Source organism: Phaethon lepturus, unplaced genomic scaffold, assembly GCF_000687285.1.
Source record: "Phaethon lepturus isolate BGI_N335 unplaced genomic scaffold, ASM68728v1 scaffold1655, whole genome shotgun sequence".
Classification (NCBI taxonomy): domain Eukaryota; kingdom Metazoa; phylum Chordata; class Aves; order Phaethontiformes; family Phaethontidae; genus Phaethon; species Phaethon lepturus.
Genome location: NW_010538155.1, coordinates 56,850 through 72,761, shown reverse-complemented (window position 1 = coordinate 72,761; position 15,912 = coordinate 56,850). Strand labels below are relative to the sequence as shown.

At 38.1% G+C, this 15,912-nt stretch overlaps 1 protein-coding gene across 1 annotated transcript in view; it reads right to left on the bottom strand.

Annotated features, from left to right (window-relative positions):
- Positions 1–15,912, bottom strand: part of MYBPC1 (myosin binding protein C, slow type) — an 80,544-nt gene that overhangs the window by 16,202 nt on the left and 48,430 nt on the right. The window contains exons 12-23 of the mRNA XM_010286681.1: positions 15,360–15,465; positions 14,887–15,053; positions 13,037–13,199; positions 11,686–11,792; positions 10,297–10,430; positions 9,003–9,159; positions 8,241–8,345; positions 7,416–7,604; positions 5,856–5,990; positions 2,265–2,318; positions 980–1,147; positions 400–488 (exon numbers count right to left, since the gene is read on the bottom strand). Coding sequence (XP_010284983.1) covers positions 400–488; positions 980–1,147; positions 2,265–2,318; positions 5,856–5,990; positions 7,416–7,604; positions 8,241–8,345; positions 9,003–9,159; positions 10,297–10,430; positions 11,686–11,792; positions 13,037–13,199; positions 14,887–15,053; positions 15,360–15,465 — 1,574 coding nt within the window. The remainder of the gene's footprint in view (positions 1–399; positions 489–979; positions 1,148–2,264; positions 2,319–5,855; positions 5,991–7,415; positions 7,605–8,240; positions 8,346–9,002; positions 9,160–10,296; positions 10,431–11,685; positions 11,793–13,036; positions 13,200–14,886; positions 15,054–15,359; positions 15,466–15,912) is intronic.

The following is a 15,912-nucleotide window of genomic DNA, read 5'->3' as shown; positions in this document are numbered from 1 at the left end:
CTGCCCGCTCTTCCCCTCACTTTTCCTCTCATAAGACAAGAAAATGAATAAATGCTACAGTCACACCCTTGATATCATAGCTAACTACTGCCAGTGTAACCATTTTCCATTGTGCTAGCGATTATGTCACATGCAATGTCTACTGTGAGGATTTATAAGTGTCCTTTGAATGATAAATGACAAACCAGCCTGCCTAAGCCAGTTATCACATTTATTAATTGGCTTAACATAATTTCTTTGAGACGTCAAAGCAAAAGCTTTCAAGCACCTATATACTTCAGTGTGCTTCCACATCTGTGTAAGTTAACTCACTGTCCTACCAAAGTTATATAGAAATAAGTTAAAAAGCAGCAGTGTAAGAAAAATAGAGTATTTCCTGTCAGTTATTTTAGTTCTTACTTGGAAAGGAATAACGAGATTCACAGTTTCTCCAACTCTTCGAGTGTAGGTTTGTTTTAAGTGTCTTGGTAGACGAATCTTTGGAGGTTCTGAAAAAAGCCAAAAGCTTGTGTTTGACATTTATCTTCTTTTCTAACTGAGGCAGCACTGGTGGGCATCAGCATAAATAGGAGACCGCGTGGTCTACAATTCCCAGAAGTGACTAATGAGCGAGGTATCTTAAATTTCTTGGTCCCACAATGTTACATTCAATACACCATAGGTTTTTGTAACACCAAATGCTATGGTGGTAGGAGTAGGCAAGAAACTTAGTGCAACTTAAAAAAGCAACATCGAGTTCAAGTTCCGCGGAAAAAAAACCTTGAAAGCCTAAGCAATAAAGGCTCAGAAATGAAACAAATAAAAAGAATTACAGATTTTTTTAACTAAAGATGGTTTCGTGATTTCTAGCCACTGCACAATGGCTTTGTAAGGCCATATCATCAGTTTCCAACAACAAGTAAGTATTAGTCTTAAAAAAACAGAACGAAGTATGGAAGCAGGATGTGTTTGTGGGTGAGCGTAGGCAGGAGGATCTTACCTATCACTTCCTTGACTAAAATAGGCTGTGGGTGGTACCTGGGCTCACTTTCACCAGCCGCATTCACAGCTTTTACTCTCACAAGGATTTTCGAGCCAGTTGGCAGGCCATTGATAGTAAACTTTGTTTTGTCTGTCAGCTCCGGGTTAGCCACGATCCATTCATCAGCTAGTTCAGGGGAAAGAGGAGGAGAGGACGAATCGAAAGAATAGGGAATTATAAATACATCCACTGCATGTATAAGGAAAATTACAGAACAGTAATAGATTCATTACATTCTAATGAATAACTCTATTTTCTTTTACTAATTATGCTATAACGTGATATTGCTTCACTTTCACATGTAGGAAAAATGTTTCAAACCTTAAAGGGTTTCCGCTGATTGTATATTTATATTTAGAAAAATAAATATTTTTAGAATGTGTCTATCATTTAATTGTACCAGATAGAAAACAGATTAGTTTTTAAATTCAGCTGATAGAAAACAAGGGGGATATAGAGTATATTTCCAAAAGCACTCATCATTACTTTAACACCTTCCTGGGAGAGAAATTGGTTTTACAATTAATTTCAGTAATACCACAATTAGACCAGTACTGAGTACCCTTGAAACTACCACTGAGAGTGTAGGGATGAGAGAAACACAGAATGTTTACAAATTGCAATGAAATACCATCTCTCCTTGTGCCTTTAAAAAAGAAAGGCTGTGTCAGAATTATTCACATAATTACAGCATTCTCAGATTTTTTATCCTACCCCTAGGTGGTCGCATGTAGTCCATAGAGTGATCATAACACTACAGTCTTTCAGAAAAGCTTCAATTACAAACAATACTTTCTTTTCCACCTTGTCCTTCAAACATAGATTGCTTTAACAGTGCTAGCACCTTGACATTTGGGGTCAGATTTATGCAGTAGCAAATCAGTGTCAGTACCTTCCACATCATATAAAGATAGCATTAAAATACTGGCACAGAAGACAAAGAGAACTGTTATAAACTAGAGAGCCCTACAGACTTAGCATGCAATACTGTGGTACATTTTCATGACTGTGTGTCTTACTTTTAGGAATTAAGTTGTCCTTCAAGCTGCTTCTTTCAGCTTCTAGCAGAAGAGGATTGCAATCAATGACTGTCTCCCAAGCACCTCCCCTTCCCCTTCTACATTTACTACATGTACTGTAGACTGTTGCCCCTGAAATTCACTCCCAGAAATTTATCTTTACTTTTATGAAGAGAGTTTTTCTTTCATTAAAGAAGATTTATATCCTTTGTTGAATACTGTACCTTCCAGGTTAAAAGGTGGCTCCACCAATTCCTCAGACAGATCTGCCGATATACCTTGTGAGAATCCATCTTTAAAATTAATCAGAGACACCCACTTTCACACAGATGGAGCATTTTGTCAGTGGTTAGCAATTCCCGTTAGTAAGTATGCAAAGATAGATGCTGGGCTTTAAAGATTTAGAGGACCCATATTAGGGAGACTGCAGGGAGGAAAGAGATGGGAAGAGGGCATCTAGATCAAAGAACAGTTATGCATGTTGCTCACAGGAAAGCTAAAGGATAAAGGAAGAGGAGAAGATAAGGGTTTTTTTCTTTGGGCCTGATCACAGCCCTGGGAAGATGAAAAGAGACAAAAGGAACATTTGGGAGAGAGAAATGAAACAAAATGATGATGGGAGAAAGTGCAGGTGGAGAAGAAAACACATCATAGAAGAGAGCAGAAATTCAGAGAAGAATTCTGAGTAAGAGAGACAGAAAAAGAGAAGTCTTGGAAAAAAACTTGGGGAAACAGATGAAGAGAATACGTTTAGCTAAAGGCAACATAGAAATAAAAGTAAAGAAGGCCAGACCCATAGATGATGACACATAGGATGAAACCCCTAAGGCTTTATTTCCTGGACAAAGCTATGACTGCCCTTTATTTCCTGGAATCCTGGACTCAGCTATTTTCAGGATATAAAAATACTATTCTGGAACCTGTGCATGGTCCTGGATGGGTACACTGGCAAAGACCTCAGCCAACAGAGACTTTCCAAAGTGATTATTTACTATCTATGAAAACAGATCACCTGCAGGTCTGATGGCCCTTTAAAGGCAGATAAACATAGTGTACTAGGGAAAACAAGGGCCAAGCTCATCAGACTACTCTTAAAATGTCAAACAAGAATGAGTTGGCAGCATGTATTACTAGGAATTGACTTCTTCAGTGTCAACAAGATTTGGTCTACTCTATATCATCACAGCAAGACGTTCAAGTTGGATGTTGTAAACTAGCCCTGGAAGGGGAGTTCTATATTCACGTTATTCACACCTATGCAACGCCTGATCCAGATACTCATGACGAGACTCCAGTTCAATAACATACTCAGTGAGCTGTCAAAGGTGCTACTATAGTTAAAGAAATCCAAGAGTCCACCATGTTTACCAAGTTATGGGGTTCAGTCTAAAGGCAAATACCAATTTTTGTGAAGCCAACCCAATGCTCATGGAACATGATTCTTTTAAATTATAATTTTGTATATATTTTTCTTCCTATTTCCAGGTTGTGATTTCTCCTAGTGATTGCTATGATAAGGAAGTCTCAAAAAAGCCCTCTTTAGAACTACTTCAGTGACAATGATGAAAGAATGGAGAAGGTAAAGACAAATGAGTTTACAAACAGATAACTGAAAGAAAAGAACACCAGAATGAATATAGACAGTCATAAAAAGTACCTTGAAATTAAAGAGTTATTAAACAGTATAGAAGAAATTAGTTTGAGGCAGAACAGCACTGAAAGGACTGAGAAAAGAGGGACTGAGGTGTTGCAAGAAAGATAAAAAGGACTGAACATAGAGAAAAAGTTGTATATTCCAATAACATGTCTTTTTTAATTGGCATTTTCTACTAAGCTTACTTCTTCCTAATCATTTTTGTAACATATATACATAAATAATGTCAATTGTGTATATATAGATGTATATGCATATATAGGAGGCATATATAGATATACATAAACACTCAGAAAACTATGTAAAATACATTGTACCTATTGTATTTTAACTGAGGTGGGTAACAATAAAATGACAGAGTTGACTGCCATTTTGTTGTATCTTCATATGTTTTAAACCTATCTGAAAAAAAAAAAAGTAAAAAATTTGTTCCATTCAACAGGTATACAATGATCTTCTGTCTAATAGTCCTTAAAAGATAGATTTGGCAAATGCCTCTAAACACCACAATTTGAATTAGTGTATATATATTTCTTCTCCTCTCGTCACCTAATTTGGAAATCATATACTGTAAGGTCAAGGGTTTTATGACCATGACATATTACAAACACTTTTAACTTTTCCCCCACCGTCCTACCAAGAGCATAATATACAGCATATAGTGAAGTCCTCACATTGACAGTCGCTGTTACACTCCCGTACATCTTGCCTGTGCAATGGAAACATTATAGGAATGCTGCATCTTGATGTAAGACTGCATTGCATGCTTACTCGTTCTGAGCTGTTCCCGCAGCTCCCTCCCAATATACAAGGAAAACCCTTCCTACCATTCCAGCTGTGTCTGCCTTCAGGTAATCTTCTCCAGACCTCTGAGCTTCTTGCAGTCTGTTCCTGCTCCTTACAGATATTCAGCTCAATACTACAAGATGCTGAGTGCTCCTGAGAAAAGCCAGTGGTTCTTCTTTGCTCCCTCTCCCACTCGCCTGAGTGAGAGCTGAGGACACTCTGCTCCTGTGGTATCTGACCACTTTTGTGAACTACTGTTTTCCTGGATTGTCTGAATCTGAAACATGTGACAGTGTGAATGACAAGTTCTGTCCTCTACCTCTTGTCTCCAGGCTGTGGACTGCATTCATGAACAGCTTCATTGAAATAAATGCCTTTATGAAATAAGGTGTCCAACTCATAGCTTGATTTATAGCACAGTTAAGAGCAGCAGCTAGTGGAGCTGAAAATAACTATGTCCCATTCATCCAAACACACAACATTGCAGGAGTCCCACTGATTGGCGTTTGCCCACAGAGGCTGGGTATTGCACGTATCCCTCCAGTCGATTTGATACTTACCTAGGAGTTGGTGAATTTTACTTTTTGAAAAGAGACTTCATTTGATGCCAGTTTGGAAAAAAAATCTGCTGAAAAATACTAAGTTTCTGCTGCTTGATTACCAAAAGCTATTAGTTGTAAAATATACATTATGTTTCCCTATTCCTTGTTATTTTACTCATAAGTTTATTCAGTCTCTTACATCTTTATCTGTCTCCTTCAGTTCTGTATAGATTTATGTCTTAGATGGACATAGTTAAAGATCCTGTATCTAACTACACTGAAATGTTGGAGAAATTCAATATCCAGACATGAACTTTGCAAGCGTAGATAACTCTACATCCAGCCATTGAGGACGTTGTCTGTCCTCAGTATTGGGAACTGGCATTTGAAGTAGCCAGTTAGTTATATATCAAGGTAGGGATTGCCACACTGAGAACCTCCTGTACCTAAAGCCCAGCCAAGCTGCTCATATTTTGGACTACACTTACAGCCATTCATTATTTCCTATTCATTCATCTGTCCACTCTTCACTGCATCGACTCTTCATTTAGCTCAAGAGAGAGGATAGGGATTAACACGGTACTTGGTACACTACAACAGATTATATGGCTTTCGATTTGGATTTCAGATCAAATGTAAGATGGGCTGAACTACAACTGATGGGCAGGATCTGGAATACAAACCAAAGGAAGCCTGAACAGAAGTCTGCTGCTTGAGGATTTCTGACTGATTACCTACAGTAATCTACCTTAAAGACTACCTGACACCCGTGGAGAAAAAATGGAGAAAGTGTCACCTACTATGAGTAACATACCACAGTCGTCGTCACTTACTTCCTTCAAAGCAGTACTCTACAACATAGCCGTCTAACCCTGCTGCTCCGATGTGGTCTGGTGGCCTCCATTTCATTGTAACTGAGGTATCGGTCACTCCATCCACTGCCAGGAGAGTAGGTGGACTGGTAACAGCTGAAGCAAGCAGGCAGCAGGGAGAAGGCAGAAAACTGTGTTACAATTAAAGGTTTAAATTTATGATGCGTATTCCTCTAATTTAGCATCATCAAACTAGGCTAACTCCTGCCTACCAGGCATTTCCAATCATTCCTGGCATGTCTTTCCCAATTAGGACCAAACTAGGAGAAGTAGGTACCTCATCCTATACCTGCTCACAGCCTAACCCAGAGTTGAACTCCTCCTGCTGAGGGGTGAGAAGGACAAAGATTGGTGGAAGGTAGAGCAGAGAAGTTGTGTGTAGCGTATTCTCCAACAGCAGGTATTTTCTGGCGAGAGGAGAGCATGCTGTAGCAGTAACAGCCACCACCTCCCTCCTCCTCTGCATCGGGGGGTGCCGCTGAGCAAGGTGGGAACCTTTCCTGGCTGGCAGAACAGGACACCTATCTTTTACAGGGACTTGTGTTTGTCACAACAGTTTGAAAATCTGTTTCTTTATATGAAAAGGCCACCAAATTAATCTGTCACTAGGTGAATGACAAGGCCCACTAGCTGTCACATTAATATAAAGCAATAAGGTGACATGTAGAATAGTATAAAATATGACGTAGCCTAATTCGGATTGTGTGCAAAAGGATATTGAAAATATGTGATCCCTTTCTGGGAAAAGAGCCCCTACTTCAGCTAATGGGGATCCATGAGGCAGAGCGTGAAATTAGGGACTATCCAAATGTATCTTATCATATGATTTATTGCAATATTGGGCAAATTCACTTAATTTTTGCATGGATTTCTACTTTATGATACATCGTATACCTATGATTTTTTTTAAATGGAAATGTATGGATTATTTGTGAATACTTGTACATTTTTAAATGGCAAGCTACTATCTAACAGCAAAGCATACGTAGTCAAACATGAAGGAACATCTCATTTTCATAGAGTGCAGCCTGCAAATAGTGATCTTTACACTTCTGGTCACTTTTCCTAACCATTTTTGGCCAAAAGCCGGTGCCTGACTGAACTTACAGCAGGACAAAGACACACAAAATCCATCATCTTTATCAATTCCTTAAATTTCCAGTTTGACTGGCAATAGTTTGTCTCGACTCAGGAGGTACCTATGATACACAAAAATGTGGAACTATTAGTTTTTGTCCTTAAACATCTTGACCATAATATTGACCATATCAGACTCACCTATAGCATGTCACTTTTTTATTGCAGTGCACCATTTTTCTGTCTATACATCCTTCTTTCTTGTTTATAATAGACTATAAATCCTTCAAGGATAGACATATAGTTTATGGAACACCTAATAAAGACAGGTCCTGAGCAACACAAGTGCATCAAGAACTACAGTTATATAATTAGATAACTGTAATAATGTATTAATGATAATTTTCTAAATGTATACCTATCTCTATGCTCTTGACTACTTACCTAAAGGAACAAAGGACTTCGAGGGCATACTTGGTTTGGAAATGCCTATTGCATTAACAGCAAATACACGGACCTCATAAGCAACACCTTCAATCATCTTCTTTGGCTCAAAAGTTGTTTCCTTACACAGTTCAAAATTCAACCTCATCCACCTGGAGCTTTGTTTCTTTTTCCTTTCAATGAAATATCCTATTGACCAAACAAAATTTTATTATAGTAAGTTGTGACATAAAGCTCAATAGTGACAGGTCTATATTTTGACTGCCCAATGACATTTTTGCTGGATACACCTCAATATCCTCTTCTAGCCTCAGAGTGGCTTAGGCGTTATTGTTAATTTTTTTCCCATTGCAAGCTATCTGATAATCACCAGTTTGGCTTTCACGACCATGTATGAGCTTTTTTGGACATCACTTACAACACCCCTGTCTTTAGTTCAGAGTGAAAAGGGCCTGAGTCTGCTGGCCTCTGGGACTCTTGGACTTTCCTCTTGGTTCAGTGTATTTGAAGATATTCCAATTTGCTCAGTAAATTATTTCTGAAATTCCTGCTAGCCTTCAAACAGGCTAACTGTTCAAAGTTTAGTATTATAAGAGGACGTCTTTCAAATAGGGGGATTGATAATGTGGTGACATACAAAATGATAGATCTCAAAACATTAGAAAAACAGGTATCCAATAAAGTCGAAGATTGGATAGAGCATTCTTGCAACTAGATACTTAAAGTGCAGCTCTCCAGGGCCTGAGCTAAACTCTGGCATCCATTATTTGGGGTTTGTTGCTTTTACCTATATTAGAGCATCACCACAAAAAAAAAAGTATGTACCTAAGATGGGTGATCCACCATCATTTGCCGGAGGTTCCCAGGTCATAACACACCAGTCTTCACCCACCTCAGTCACATTTGGTGCCTGAGGAGGATCAGGGACATCTGTTGTAAACAGAGTAAATATTATTATTAAAAAAAAAAATCTTTCTTCTGTTTGCACAGGTTGAAATAAAAAATGTAAAATAAGAGAAAGATCTGGATAGTTTTTGAAGTGCAACAGGAGTTCCTGATGAGGAGAGAAAGAAGGTCTTTGTGGATCCTGCCAGGTGGTTAGGAAGGGATAAATGCCAAGATCTTCAGCACAGTTAAGACATATCAGAGGCACTTAAGGGCATGTGGCATGTGTTAAGACAGGGCCCACAGCCACATGAAGAATGGAGAATGGAGAGTGTTAAGGGCAGCTTGAGGTAACTGCACAAGTTTGGCCCCTGCAGCATGAGGTGGCAGGAGGGTGATAATTAACTCCTCCTTAAATCCCATGCTAAGCTCCTGTGTCCTTCAGTAACACTGGGCCTTAGTATCCTTGCACCTCAATTCTACATCTGAAAATGGGGACAAACAGGGAAATGGAAGTTTTCTGAGAACCTACAACAGTTTGGTAGCTAGAGAGGACAACATCTACAGAAGAGACCCTTCAGATAGAGGAAGAAGAATTTGTGTCTTGTTGGGATGCAGAAAAGTAAGGTTCTTCAAGGATCATTTACTGAAAAGGGCTGTGGTAAAAGACATGGCTCATGTGCACTGTTCCACGTGACTTACCAACCACTTTAATGTTGATTAGAGCTGTGTCCTCTCCAGCCTCATTCTTTAACGTTATTCTGAAAGGACCTGAATCATCTCTCTCAGCTGTATCAATAACCAGACAGCTGCTGTCTGGGTATGTTTCTGCCCGTATTCTTCCACTGTCTGTGATACACTAGGAATCAAAGTAAGCGGAGAGAAAAGTAATATTTTCTGGATTTGAGAACCAAAAGGCTCAAAAATAAAAATCCAAATGCAGTACAGAACACTTCAGCAAAAATACTAAAAAAACCATAAGAAAAACACACTAAAGGTCAGAATTTCAGTCACCTAAGGATCAAAAAAAAAAGTCAAAATAACTGAGGGACAAAGAAATAACTTTAAAATATGGTCACTGTTTAGTACTCAGTTCAGCCATTGCATCTCAAAGGAAGAGGCACCAGGCTTACTTGTCCTGTGAGCAAGAACATGCTTTTGTCAACACCACCTGTCATTAATTTGATGGAAAGAGAGTAGTGGATTCTCTCAAAAGTCAGATCAAAATGTAATTCATTCAGTTTAAAGGTCAGAGTGATTGTAATTGTCAGTAGTTTCCCCTCAGATTTAAAATGCTGGCACACATTTTGGAGTAAGAGCTCTCTTAGAATAATTCCCTATTTGGACAAGTCCACAAGTGGTGATACTACAATTAATATTTGAAAAATAATAGTCAGAGATTTGACCAAATAAGTCTGACAAATCCAGTAATAATAACATGTTCCAGCTTCCACATAGCACAATGGAAATTTAAATGTGAAAAGTGATTTTTTGATATTACACAGCCCAGGATCGGTCTGTGCAGTTTTTCATTAAGATGCCAGATGCAAGACACCAATTGCTCAGCCTATTGTTTCATTTGAGACTTGACACTCCTTCAGAATTTATCATTCATTTTCCAGAACCAGACCACACCATGGCTTTCTGTTAAAGCCTGGCAGACGTTCTGGGCAGTATGTATAGAAGAAGTAGCCATTTGGTAGATTTTCAGTAGTTTTCTTCTGCATCTCATATGTCCTTCTCCTTTACCATTTATTTATAGCAAAACTACTTTTTTCTTCATTAATTTCAGCCTTTCCTCAAAAAGACCCAAAAGATACTAAATAATATTTATCCATTTTACCCTTCATTTTTCAGTGAGGCTAGTTTTTTAGATAAAATGCATCTCCTCCTCATTTTCTGCCATTAAAATCAGTGTCTTCACAAGGCTAGAGGTTATTTTTTTAAGGAAAAGGCCACTTGTTACGCTAAAGGAATACGTATAATGACAATGTACCTTGTCCCCTTTACTCCACACGACTTTTGGAGTTGGCTCGCCAGTGATGGGGATCTCAAGTCGTAGTTTGCTTCCTGCCACTACTGTCACAGTGTTATCTTCCCCAAGACCATCCAGATGGAGTTTAGGAGGATCTGAAAAAAGAGAGATTGTCCAAATTTGCTATGTGGCTACCACTCTGAGAGTTCAGTGACCTGGCATAGGTCTGCAACGCAGAGAAACATGCTCTATGTTTTGTATTTTCCTAGTATTTTTAGTCAACTGATTTTTTGTTCAGAAGAAAGTTTGTAAAGAAAATTTCTTTTTAAGAAAATAGTTGTGTGAGGAAAAATAAATCATGGCACCATAGAAATTTTGGAATAGTAGGACCATAAAAAAACCCCCAAATTACTGTCTTCCTGAAGCAGAATTAGGTATATTTAGGTAACTTCTCAGAGAGATTTCCTCTAAATGGCTCTTGAGAATTTCCATTGCAGGCTTTCTACACCTTTTACCATGCTTCAGATATCATTGGTTTTAGCGTTTAAAAGTTTTCTTAACCCAAATCCTTTTTCTGAAAATGGTCACTTTTATTGTACCCCATCGGTATGGAGAACAACGAATATCCTCTTACAACTTTCTTTAATGTATTGGAAGTTATATCAGTGGGCATGTCCCTCTACTACCCTTTCCGTCTTCATTCTCCCTAAACCTTGCCAATATTTTTTTCTAACAGATATCCCACTTCTTTCAGTGGGATATGTTCATTACAGAACATATTGTCTAAAACTTTGATCTTTTATCTTGCGCTTCTTTTGACTTCCAAGTTGATGGTTGCAGTTAAAAGCCAGTGAGGTGTTGTTTGAAGAGTCAATGCCTTGTGTTATTTTTGTTTGAAGAACTGGGATCATTAAAAAGCCTTCTGTTTTGCTGAGTGAATAGAAGCTGTCCAGAAATATTTTGCTCTCTAGATATCATTTAAGTTATTTAGAGAATAGGTAAATATGTAGCTATTCTACTAATATTTTACCAAATTAAATCACATTTTGCAATGTCAGCAAGCCAATTTTTCAAAGATGACAGCACTGTATATCTGAAAAGAGGATAAAAACAGGTGTTTTACATGAACTCTTAATAGTGGTTTGGGTTTAGGAATTCAACATCAAGAAGCCTTCCCCAGGAGCTCCCCCAGGCTTGTAAATTATGAGCAGATCCTGAGCACAGGCAAAGCGCTCTCTGACTAGCTCACTTGCACTTTGCCAAAGCAGCACGTCTGTTTTCTCTGGTAGATGCCTGCTCAGAGGAAACAAACTGATTGTAACCAAGGATATTTCACACTACTTTTAATTTCCAAAGGTCAGAGAAAGAGATGTTATACATGTATACACACACACACACACACACACTTACCCACAACATGAACTTTGCATGGAATATTAATATTATAGGCATCTGGTACAAACATGTATTCACCCTCATCATCAACAGCAGCACTTGCTATAACAAATCTGTGGATTCTGTAAAAAATTGAAAAAGGTATCAATGTAAATTATTTTTGAAGACTGCTTGAAGCTATAAGGAAAAATCTGTGAAAAGTTTAGGAGATCTGTGCAAGTGTGTATTAACTAAAAATTCTTTGGTGGTGGCTTAGTGTTATTTTAGCTGATTAAATATGGTATGATTTGTACAAAATATTATTGAGGCAACCACCAAATAATGTAACCAATATTTTTTATTTGAACACAGAAGTAGAAAAATACAGCTCTTTGACAGAGGGATTCTGTGCTGCTGCCATTAGATTGCAATTTGGTTGTTCAAGAAGAAATCTTTAGGTGATCCTATTGTGGGAATATTCTGACTTTTGTTAGACCATCTTTGTGACAGCATCCAATATACTATTTGTTTGCCAGAATAAAGAAATGAGTGAGCAAAGCATATGCTGCTTTTACTACCTAACTGCATCTTCCAGTACAATGATATTTTTGCTCTCCTATCACCTGCTGTGGCCAAGCTTTTTTCAGGGTAGGACTCACCTCTGTGCCCTTCTTCTTTCCCTCACCTCACCCTATGGGCCTACATGAGTATGGGGAACTCCTTCACCTTCCAAGGGATCATTGCACAGCTGGCACTTACGCCTTACTGTGACTTAGTGGGTGTTATGGAGTCAATGCAAACGTTTCATAGCCTGTTTAGGAGCATCTTCACAAGGGCTGTTCTTAGCTGTATGAACGGTCTGCTAAGCTAAAGTGAAGGGGATGTAGTTAAAGGTAGGACTCATTTCTGGTTTTTGTTTTTTTTTTTTTTTAAACTGACAAACTTTTCATGAAAAAGGGTGGATTATAAGTGCCAAGGGACCCGATATCTCCACATGCTTTACATGGGCAGAGATACATGGTCTAAGTTGGCACAAACAGAAGCTATCAGAAAAACGGACATGTAAAAGCTATATATTTTTAATAATGTCTAACAATTATTTTACTTTACTACTTAATATCCCATACTAGCAGCAACAGCAATATCAAGAATAATTAATAGCTTGGACTTAAATGGATCAAGGATTTTATTGTTGTCCTCCACAGATGAAAGATGCAAGATGAAAGTGGGCAAGGAGACATGGATTTTGTGATGGTAAAAATAAATATGTTTGAGGGACAGAGGTTAGGCTTGATTACCAGATAATTTTCAGTGAAGTAACCGACATATTGGCACATCTCTACAGTGTGGTTCCATCAAAAGTCAAGTCAGTACACAACAGGCTTACCTTCCTTTGTGATAAAGCTTTACACGGTCACTAGCTTCGACCACTTGCCCATTTTTGTACCATTTCCCTTCCACGTTCTCAGATATCTCACACTTCAGGTGGATTTCCTGTCCAAGCCTCACAGTCTGGTCTTCTAATGCAAGTGATATCTTCAGTGGTCTCACTTAGGAAAAGAGAAAGAGAGATATTAATGCTAATATCAAACAGTAACTAATGATTCTGTCATGGAGCTGCTATTAGCCACCACAATGGTCTTCAAATCAGAAAAATGTCTTCAATAATAAAGTTCTCAAGTCAAAATACCAGTAATATGCATATGTAAGCTACATTAATTACCCTCTTTTCATGTAGTCTGATGCCTTAGAAAGGGTGATCCAAAATACCCATGCCCTGAGTGGGGAAGCTCCATGGATATTGCCAGTAGAAGAACTAAGCCTAGGAGCATAATTTGAATGCTGTCCCCTCTCTGGTATTTAGGTGCTGGAGATAGGGTGTTTCTATCCCTCAGAGTCCAGTAAGAAGCTTTCAAGAAGTGGAAGACCCATGTCCCCAGACCTATGCACCAGAAGGTGCGCTGTGACCTAACAGTGATCTAACTGCTCTCATAGCTCTCCCAGCTGGTCCAAGATAATTTGGAGTCTTAACAAAGTACTTCATCGCAAGTGGGGACTGTAGTTCTCAACCTGTTTTGTCAGGCAGGTAGCAAAGGCTGACTGGCCAGTAAGCTTAACTTCCTACACTACTTGTTCTCATGCTTGCTAAACTGCCTTTACTCACCCTACGAATACCGATAGATATTGCTAGCTTTTGTAAAACTGGAGTCTAAGAACTGGTGCCCCAGTCTGCTTCCACTTTCTGGAAGATTAGATGCTGTAGACCAGAGTCCAGGCTGAACACACAGGAGCATCTGTATGCAGTAAATATCCTTGACTATAATCTGATATAGGAAACAAAGAGCGATGGGAAAGGCAGCATTTTATAGAAAGACAGTTGGAAAATCCTCAGAAGAAGTTGCATGAAAAGAAAGATGACAGAGCCCAATAGCCATGGAGAATAATTTCCAACTTGATAATAGAACAGCATGAATTGGTTGTGCTTAAGATGCCAATTTGTACAAAATAGTCAAAAGCAGTGTAAGTATTACAAACCAATGTATGTTTATGTGTAAATATATCATGTAACTCATCCATTAACGTGTAAGGATATTTTTGCTGTTGCTACATTTTTGAATAAGGTTTTCTTGAGGTTTTCTTAACAATTTTCAGGTTTACTGGTATAGAAAATGTTATCACTTTAGAGGATGGGCACATACACTTTGCTAAAACCCACAGACATTTGGGTTTTTCAGTGAAAATAAAGAGATATTGCATAAACAATACTGAGGGAGCTACATGGTCCTGTGTTTGCGCTTGTGAGTTCAGATCAAGTGACTCTGATGCCTCCAACAGTATGCCTAGTTATAGAACTGCTTATTTTTTCCAACATACTTTTTTCCTGATTTTGGCTAAAATGCCTTGGTTTGGCTTTCCTGTGAAAACCTGAAAGGATTAAAGAAAAGCAGATACTTCCCTTGAAAATTTCACTTCATTGACATATTATATATTTGGATGGATAGTTTTGTTTTCCATCTTAAGGGAGAGGCAGAAAGTTTTCCAGCAGGACTAGTTCATTGCCTATTACTGCAAACGTTGTCTAAAGAAAAGTCACTGTTCTGGAAATTTGCGGCAAGGAAATTGGTATGGAAGATAAGTCTCCCTTTAAACATCCAGGAAAAGCCAAGCAAATTATTTATTTCTGTAAACTAGTAAACTGTGACATACAAATTCGAGAGCAAGATGTATTATACTTACAATCAACCGAAAGTTTAGCTTCTGATTGGCCTCCAGTTGTCATTACTGAATAAGTTGCATTGTCATTTTTTGCAGCTTCCTCTATGATCAAAGTGTGTTTTTTACCTTCAACCTTGATTCGATACCGAGATTTAGGGTCATTGGGAAGTTCTACACCATTTTTAAACCTAATGAAAAACAAAGAATGATTATTTTTCAATAGAAGTCCTATGCAAATAAGACTCCCATACACTGAAACTTCCAGAGAAGATTTTATAAGACTTAAGGCACAAGGAAAAGTTAAACAAACTTACCCATGAATGTGTAAGGATATTTTTGCTGTTGATACATTTTTAAATAATGTTTTCTTGAGATTTTCTTAACAATTTTCAGGTTTACTGATATAGAAAAAGCTGTACACATTTTTGCCCACAATTAAAATATTCTGGGTTTTATTCTCAAGGAAGACAGTATCTGTTCAAAGTGTGGCTTACCATTTCACATTTGCATCATCCTCAGACACTTCACAGCTCAGTTCTACTCGTTCACCAACATAGGTATTGGTATCCTCCAGGCCTTTAGTCACCAAAATTGGAGGATCTTTCGAAAGAGAAAATTACAGATTTATAATCTCAGAGAGAAAACTAAGTGAAAGAAATTTTAAAGATCATGTTATAGAAGACAATACAACTTTAAAATTCTAATAGCATATAATTATAGAATAATTTAGGTTGGGAAAGACCTTTAAGATCATTGAGTCCAACCATAAACTTAACACTGCCAAGTCCACCACTAAACCATGTCCCTAAGTGCCACATCTACATGTCTTTTAAATATTGGTCTTGGTGCAGCTTTTTCTGCCTTAAATCAGAAAAGCAGTTGCTCATTAAGATGCTAGTAGAAAATCTGCTAAATGAAAAACATAACATTTTTTCCAATTAATACCTGCCTTGCATCCCTTTTTATTGACAGTTTGTCCAGGCAGGTCAATATGAGAAGCTGACATTCCCCTCTTCCCTCCCACAGATCTCTCTCATAAAGCTGCAT